Source organism: Phragmites australis, chromosome 8 (assembly GCF_958298935.1).
Source record: "Phragmites australis chromosome 8, lpPhrAust1.1, whole genome shotgun sequence".
NCBI classification, from domain to species: Eukaryota; Viridiplantae; Streptophyta; class Magnoliopsida; order Poales; family Poaceae; genus Phragmites; species Phragmites australis.
In genome coordinates this window covers 33,876,213-33,885,059 of record NC_084928.1, presented here as the reverse complement: position 1 = coordinate 33,885,059, position 8,847 = coordinate 33,876,213, and the positions used below count along the sequence as shown (strand labels likewise).

The window sequence follows — 8,847 nt, the reverse complement described above, 5'->3', positions numbered from 1 at the left end:
CGGCCTTTGTGGCTTAGGACATGGTCAGGCTGCCCACCATGCACAATTGGCTACCTAACCCAACATGGAGTTCAATACCCCATAAAATCATGGAGGTGGTACGCAGTCCGCAAGGGAGCCAATGATCAGTGATGAGTATCTGCACTTCATCAGTACTGAACCGCCACAATTGAACGTGTCTTTAAATCGAAAAGAGGTAGTAGCGTTAATAGTTGATCAATAACTAATGCAGTATTAGTACCAACCATGATCTAGCCCCATGGTTTTGGTTTTGGGGAACAGAGAATTTCAGTTAGTGCTTCAGCTCGCTAGCTGATAGTCTTGGCTCCATGGACCATGGAGGAGTGTTACAAATACCCGAAGCATGAGCAAAATATAAGAGGAAACTAGGAGGAGTAAGCTGTTGCATAATTATGCAATGCCTAATGCAGGCTACTGAAAGATATGTTTCAATTTGAAAAGGGAAAGGCAATGCTTACTGAATTAGAAAGACGAAAAAAAATAGGTGGTATACAATTCACGTGACAGATTTGAAACCATCTAGCTCCAATTATTTGGATGTCAACAAATAATTCAGTGGTAGGTTGAAACTTTTAAGTTACATGAAACCTTTGCTCTAAGAACTATTATTGGGAGCCCAAGGTTCATGTTTTCTAAAAAAATTAATACATGTCACTCTCTTCTCATAGTGGTTGATACACTGCTGCCTGGATCCATCAGTAAGCCCTTACTCAGCTGCAGTAGAAACTGGGTATAATGGTGCACCATTAGTGTTTCTCATCTTCTCCTGGTTGGTGAGATCAATGATCAGATGATCATGCCCAGTGAACTCTCTGAAGTTCGCGGCTCCCTCCAGGTTCTTCACTTCCTCTATAACCAGCTCCAGTCGTACTACCATCTCTACCAGCAATGACGCAAATGCGGCGAATGAAAGTGCTTCAGAAAACTCAAGGCTCGTGATGGCGATCTTACTAAGTGTCGGCCGTAACATGCTCCTCTCATTGCGCTCCGGTGGTTGATCTGTCTTGGTGTTCTTTCTTTCTGATAGTGATGCTGTATCAGTCTTGAATGAATGAAGAGTAGCTCTTGACGCCGTATGCTTCCCAGAGTTTAGTTCCATCAGCATACGTCTGTTGGCAGCACATGCATGTTTGGAGCCGAGAAAGAGCCGTGGCTGTGATCTTATAGCCGAGTTCAGATCCTGAAGCGCTTCGTGAAGATGATCGGATAGCACATCAGGGGCACAGCGACGGTGGCTTCTTATGCTTAGTGCAAGCTCCTGCAGAACCTTGGCTACTTCTCGAGCAACTCTTGTGCATGGATCTCGGAACAGCGATCTCACGGATGGCGGAGTCTTGAGCATCAATAGAAATAGAAATACAACCATGTGAGAACGGTTCATTCACCGAGAGATTAATGTGCTGTTTACATGCTAATTGATTGAGAATATAACAAATTAATGTGGAAAAGCAGGAGAAAAGCTGGGCCTGAGTTTTTTTTATGGTACCCTCGAATCAATATGGATCTTCCATTCTTTATAATCAGATGGATTATATTTGTTTTTTAATAAAGAAAATATAATTTCCAGTCTAAGACTGTGCACATAGATATTTTTTAAAAAATAGAACCAACTACTCAATTCCCTGATTAGATTTGTTAGAGTATCTTTAAAAGTCTCCTAAAACTTACTCTCTATATTCCTATATAGAGAGCCATTCAAAAAAAATTCCTCTCTATATTACTACAATCTCCAACAGACTCTCTATACCTTAATCCCTATATTCCAATGGCTCCATCTCCTATCTCACTGATGATGGATCCCAACTGTTATCTCCTTTCACTCTCCCTTTTCTCTCTCGCATCGAGCAACACAAAATCAAGGACAGAGCATAGCATCTATCCAATAAATCTACAGCTAGCTTCTCCAATCCATCTCCTCGCGAGTTTACCAAATCCAGCAGCACCATCTCCCTCACCATTGCATCTCCCCACCGAAGAGCACCAAATCCACCATGCCATCTCCCTGTTCCTTGTAGTAGCATCATCACCACGCTCAACCACAACTTTATCACTCTCTCAAATTCCTGCATACATGCAGTAGAGCAACAATGAGATCCACTGCCTCCTCTCATTTCTCCACCCAAATCCACCACCTCACCGGCAAGAAAGAACTCGAGAAAGAGCGCGAAGGCAGAGATGAGGTCAGAGAAGAGAGCCGTGTCGGGCTTGAGCCGTGACTTCCGTAGGTCACCGAGGAGGCGTTCGAGTAGCGCGGTAGACGGACTCTCTCCTCTGTCACCCGCTCCTCGCCTCCATGTTGCCCCCATACGGTTCCCTACTTCTTCACGCCGGCCCCGTCACTCCCCAAATCATGCTCCGCCGCCAACGCCATCGTTGTGATGACCTTCCGTGGCGTTGTCATGCTCTGGTGACCAGCACCTGCCAGGTGACGGCCAAACAAGTGTGTGCGCTGCTCTTTTTTGCCGGCTGACGATCGAGCTCCCGGCGGGCGGACTAGGGGTGGGCTTGAGGCGGTTGGGTGTTTTTGGGAGCGAGGGGAGGCTCCCCATAAGTAGCTAGCGAGATGGACAATTTTGAAGGTTGATAGATATTAAAAGTGAGATTGGAAGGCTGTTAGAGCTAGGATTTAAAATAAAATTTCATAAATTTAACTATTAGAAGTAAGATTGGAAGACTCAGCGGGATGCTGTTAGTATTTGCTTCTACTCCCTCTCCGGAAGTAGAATTGAGTATCATTATTCTAGCCTTCTAGGATCAAAATAGTCATAGCATAAAAAAATTAAGAAGCCCTAATCGCGCGAGCATGCTCATCCTGCACGGCCGCAGAGCATAGTTTGCTCGTACGACACATCAATTAAGCACACGCATGAACCAAGTAGCCGTCGTTTCATGTTCTTTTAGGCCATTAACCCGAAAGAGGAAAGGGTCGAACTTCCATTGATTTTCTTTCTCAAATTCCCAATATTCTATCAATCTGCGGGCATGGAGATTTTAGGCGGCGGCGGCGGGCTTCGAACTGTTGGGTAATTAAGGATCCATCGATTTTATCAGGATAGAAGCGCCTTGTTGTGCCCGCGCTAGTTCTCACCAATTTCACTATCGGAATTTCTCTTACTATATTTTCCTCAAAAAATATATTCTAGTATAAAAATAAAAAAATATTTCTATTATAAATGTTGACGTTGGAATGTCTAAAATACCATATGAAAATCACTGGTTAGATTTAGTTTAAATTCCGGGTACGCTCAGAAGGTACCGTAAAATTTCTCTTTTTTAAAAAGAAAAGTTAGGGCTTTTGCAGTACCTGAATCTCAGATTCTAGACATCCATGAAGCGCAGCAACAGTATATGCAAAGTGCCTGAGTACGGATCCGAGCTTCACATACTTTTGCCACGGGTAACTATAGCAACGCATCGAGTGTCTTGGCTCCCAGCTTGCATAGTGTGCCTGGCCATGTTGTTAACAATGTTCTAGCTATCATTATACACATCATTATCGAATAGCAGATATGCATATTATCAATCTAGAGAGAAAAAAAAAGCTGGCGATATCAAGAGAGAGAAAAAGCATACTAGGGTCTCATCACTTGATTTTGAGTCCAAGACTGCTCTATAACCGATGCCAATGGAAGCTCCTGCTGCCTGCTCATCAAGAACGTTACCGTCCTTGTCTTTTTCTCGGAAATACTCATTCACACAAGCTGCAACATTTCTTTGGTAAGATTTTTTTTGGTGAGTTTTGATAATTGTTAGAATCTTTAACCTATATGATGCCAGTTGTACCCACCTTCAATTGATGTTGCTAATCCTTCAAATTTGCGAACAGTACAATTGTGGAGGTCTTCTCCAGACCAGTTTGGCAATACCAAGAGGCTCATGAAAAGACATATTGCGCACCCAATGGCGATAGTACTTAGGCGATCTCTCGCTAAAGGCATCACATCCTCTTCGCGGAAGCTTGACACTGTTATCAGATTGAAGGTTAGCAGAAAAATCACTACCCCATAATCGTAGTTCTTCTTAATCGACGGGAAGAATCTCAGATATGTGGCAGCGAATCCTATCAGAAGGAAATAAAAGCAACAATATGAGTATTATTCATTATCTAAAAAAACAAGTATTGTCATCAAGTAGTTTTATGTCCTGAACATTGATTTTATGATATGCGCACCTATCAGAAAGACCGAAGCTCCCACGAAGAAAGCACGGAAAACCTTCCCGGATCTCGCTGCTACAAGTTCAATGAGAAATGCTAGAGAGCCTGCCATTACCGTTCCTAACCCTCTATTCAGGCCTTTGCATATGGTTGCTCCTGTTGATCAGTAATAACTTAACATATTAGGTGCAAGAAGACTACATCTGGAAATAAAATAAGGTGTTATCAGCTCGAAATATATATATACCTGCAGTGAATTCAAGCACGACAACTACGGTCATGACAGCCCACATTGCATTCTTTCCGATTCCTTTGAAGAAAGGTTCCAGTATATACAAGAGCGAGACCAGTGCGAGAGCTGTCCCAGCCTTAAGAGCATGAATAGCTCTCCTTGGATCTTCTCTTCCGATACTCCATGCGTGTCTTTCCCACAAAGCAGGAATCCTGCCTATTTTCTTCAATGGCGCAGTAAGCCGCATCAGCAGACTAATTTTCTTGTCGCTGGAATTCAGACCACAAGCAGCCATTGCCACGGCCTGAAGCTCAAGGCGTGTAGATGAAGATACCAATGCAAAAGATAAATCTCTGAAGCAAGTGAGATGCGGATGCCTCTCACTGCGGCGTAAGGTCATTTTATATACAATCTAGCCTGCCATATTTCAAGTAGCCCAGCATACCATACTTTATGAATTCAACGGTGTTGCAAACGATGGCTCGTGTGCTTTCTCGAATGTTGCTATCGTGTATGCCTTCTGAAGTGATAGCTGCTCCTTTGCATGTGATCTCCTTGTCCTCAAGCTCGCAACTCACAAGGCCACATATTTTTTCACTCAAGTTTGGACACCTTTTATATGGTGATGGCAAGGTGGCCTTGACTTTGTGTTGGACTACTGAATGAGCTCACGTGGTAGAGGAGATCCAGTGCAGTCCCTCCAACTGCAACTTAAGGACGGCATGCGAGCTCAGCCGCCCATTCTAACAACGAATGGTCTAGGTTGATTGCTACATCAAGTATGCTATAGTGATTTTGCTACTAAAATATGTATGCTTCGTTGCTACAGTGTTTTTGATTGAACTACCTGTAGGTTTGCATCCGCCAGCCTACGGTGTAACTGCTTAAGTTGCAGTCACACTAACGATTGCACAAGAATCGGAGAGGAAAGTTGTTAAATGACCCAAAATTGGCAAGCCACTCGTGTGCTCTGATGAGGACAATTGTTGGCTCCCGACTCTTTCTTGTTTTGCTTGAGGGTGACTTGAGCGGAGGTTGAGCTCACGAAGCTTTCGGAGTGTGCGATTTCTTTGCCAGCTATTTTGTGGCCGTGGACATTTGAGCAGTCGTCAGTTTTTTTTTTTTTTTGGTAACTTTTGTGCCGGGTGAGACAAAAGAGCCACACACTTGGGAATTGGTAACACCATGTCAAAGCTGCACCTAAATTGAAGGCTGGCGCGTTGGACATTGAGAAGCAAGAAACTTTTGAGCGGTTGAGAATTACTACGCTGATTGTGCGCCCACGTCGTGCTCATTTTTTTGAGAGAGTATGAAAAAAAAGGCTAAAAATATTTGGTTTACCAATTTTGTGCATCTCAATATTTATTTATGAATTTATCAATATTTAACACATTTATTTAATTATAGGAAAAACAATAGTATTTTCATATATGCACATAATTTTAACATGTAGAAGACAGTAATATGAACCTAACTAAATTTATTTCATATTTTTTTTGAATTTTAGATATTTTCCTATGTATTTTAGATTATTTCAACCGATTATCAATATAACTATTATTACTTTCACTATTTTCTAGAATTTTACAAAACAATTATGTATACATACATATAAGTATATATATGTATATACACATATCCACATATATATACATATACATACGTGGGATCTCTATAAACAGTAGCTACAGTTGCTTTAAATCTTTGCCCTTTAATATATGTAACAGACTAGAGTTAAAAAAAGTATCTATCTATGGAGTCTAGAAGGAAGATGGATCATGTATCCTGTCCATGCATGCATGTAACGCCTTACATAACAATCGTCACATTTATAAGAATCAACTTATAATTATTTAATAATAAATTAGATATAGACAAGAAGTGGATCACAAATCTATTTTCCTTTTATTTATTATATTCTAGGAATATCTTACAAGAGAGTGAAAAATATTTATGGTTAACAACGCATAGTTGTTCTACTTCTTGCCTGGCTTAGTTCACTATACTCATATACCGCAAAATATGTAGTTGAAAGCAAAGGTGAGTATGATAGGTCAGGCTCAGCAAACAAGTATATAATATTAGCCATACAAACATAATTGGCAAAAAGAAAAATAATCTGAACAACTCAACCAACAAAAATAATGATTTAATTGATGTCACATGCCATCGCAATCTTTCCAACCCGGAATCACATTACATAAATGCCGTATCTCAAAACGTTAATTATGTAATTAAGTATGTATAATTATTATGACGTCTTAAAATAATATTTTAAGTATTTTAAAATGTTTCAAAAATATGTGTCTTGAGTTTATGCGTGTTTCCACCGTTTATTTTTTAAGTAGAAATAGTTTGAAGATGATTAGGAAGACCCTAGATCCTTAAGAAGAAATTAGGAACATACCCTCCTCTGATGGTCCAACCGTACCACCGTTGGTCTGACCGTCAGAGACGTGCGAGCCATTTTGGCCTCTGTTCCAAAGCGATCTAACCGTCCGAGCCCATGATCTGACCGCCAGCGCACAATGGCTTTTCACTTAAGCCATTGACCGGTCTCTCTCACTTCCTTCTCACCCTCACTCACTCTCTTAACAAAAACCAAGAGACAGAAAGGAGAGGACGGTCCCGACGACCAAAGATCGACAGAAGAGGCTCCTCCGAGCTTCCCAAAGTTCCCTGAGCTCATCCCCTTTCTCCTCTTCGCCGGAGGAGTTTCTACGTGCGTTCATTTATCTCAAGTCTGTAAGCCACCTCAGAGCCCAATCTCTGAATCAGAACTTCCCCGGAGTAATCCCCTCTAATAGAAAGCTTCCCTACGCTAAGGTGAGACATCTCCTACCATTTTTTCATTGTTCATGAGCCCTAATCGGTCTCCATTTCGTTTAGACTCGAGCTATAGCCTAGTCTAGATCCCATCCATGGAGCTTTCTAAGTTTGACTTAGTGAATGTTGTTCAAACCACTCTAGAAGCACTTCACTAGTCTCCTGGAGCGCTTTAGAACCTTTCGTGGGTGAAGGCATCGCCAGAGTCTTTGCCGACGACCTCGCCAAGGTGCTTTCGGCAAGGACTCGCGGTCTGACCGTTGCTCAGGCCAGTTTGACCGCTGGTTGTAGGTCAAAACCTTAGTCAAACTTTGTAGTTAGGAGTCAGACCGCCACTAGGACCGGTCTAACCGCCAGACCATGCGGTCTGACCGCCAAAGCATGAAACTCTCTGCACGTCGATGGTATGACCGCCACTTCTTCTGGTATGACCATCAGCTACACAGTGCAGTGCAGTCTTTAGTTGTCCAATTTGAGGTTCAAACCTTTTTTAACCTCATTCGTTTGTCGATCTTTTCCAAATGCTTTTGAAATACGACGCTTTTCATACCAGTTGCAGTTCACGCATCATAAGCATAAATCTTCATCATCCTTTTTCTTATTCGATGCATTCTCGACTTATTTAGAGAGCGACATGCCGATGGTTCAAGTGATCGAAGGTGATACCGAACTACCAGAGTTTTGTGAGTGCTACGCAGGAAGCGTTAGGTAGGTACCGGAGCAGCAAGACAAGCATCTAAGCATATTTCACCTTATGATTTGGATCATGTGGAGTCTAAACTAATAAGTAATTGCTTATGTAAGTTATGCATGTTAGTGTTCTTGTCACACCTGGTTTTGTAAAGGGACAAAACCAGATGTAAACTACATGTATGCCAGAATCAAGTTTCATACATGCAGCGACTTCATCAGTGCATCACACACAGTGTTATTATTACAATGTTTAACTTAAACAAAATAGGAAGACCTCAAAGCCCTTAACTAAAGCACACTAGCAAAACACAGCGAAGCTCCTATCTTCCACAGGCAATCGACTGGGGATCCACCAGCCTAGCAATCTTCATCTTTATCGATGTAGTAGTCTGGTTCTCCTTTATTATCTGAGTAGCGTTTGATATATATTTGGATGGCAATAACAAGTGTGAGTACATGTAGTACTCCGTAAGTGTGAGAAATAAATGACATGCAAGCTTAATTAAAGGAACATGCTGCGACATGTTAAATTTGCATAAACGCCAACTATGTTATTGTAGAGTTGTAAAAGCACCATATTTACCTATGTGATTCATAACTAGACTTCCAACTCCTAGAAACATCTCCGCATGTTTTCTAACCACCTGCCAACCAACAAAACCAAACACATCCATCTAATCATGTGAGGATCCAAGTCTCTCATGAGTGTGAGCACAACTGATATATTAGATTTTACACTCTACAGAGGTTGTCCAGCTTCCCCATGAGTCGTGAATTCCTTATTTTCGTGTTCGTGAAACACTTAACACATGCCCATGGTGTGTCACCGGGAATATCACTGTAAGGTTATTACAAAGTTTCATCCAGTATGTGCACACCCGCTAGGTTTCACCACCGTCAAAGTGGTATTCATGCCACC

General features: G+C 41.8%; 1 protein-coding gene across 1 annotated transcript; it reads right to left on the bottom strand.

Annotated features, from left to right (window-relative positions):
- Positions 1-495: 495 nt before the first annotated feature.
- LOC133927184 (aluminum-activated malate transporter 12-like) lies at positions 496-4,860 on the bottom strand. Its single transcript, XM_062373521.1, has 6 exons — positions 4,425-4,860; positions 4,193-4,333; positions 3,809-4,081; positions 3,595-3,722; positions 3,326-3,469; positions 496-1,354 (listed from the first exon to the last, which is right to left on the bottom strand). The coding sequence occupies exons 1-6, from the start codon at positions 4,807-4,809 to the stop codon at positions 728-730; spliced, it is 1,698 nt and encodes a 565-aa protein (XP_062229505.1). The 5' UTR covers positions 4,810-4,860; the 3' UTR covers positions 496-727.
- Between the last annotated feature and the right edge of the window lie 3,987 nt (positions 4,861-8,847).

What these genes read in the sequence shown, in the direction of transcription:
- LOC133927184 (XM_062373521.1), bottom strand. Translation starts at nt 4,809, where the DNA reads ATGACCTTACGCCGCAGTGAGAGGCATCCGCATCTCACTTGCTTCAGA. An exon ending in AGCTTCGGTCTTTCTGATAG is followed by an intron (nt 4,082 to 4,192) that starts GTGCGCATATCA and finishes TCCTTCTGATAG; the next exon opens with GATTCGCTGCCACATATCTG. An exon ending in GTCTAGAATCTGAGATTCAG is followed by an intron (nt 1,355 to 3,325) that starts GTACTGCAAAAG and finishes TTGATGCTCAAG; the next exon opens with ACTCCGCCATCCGTGAGATC.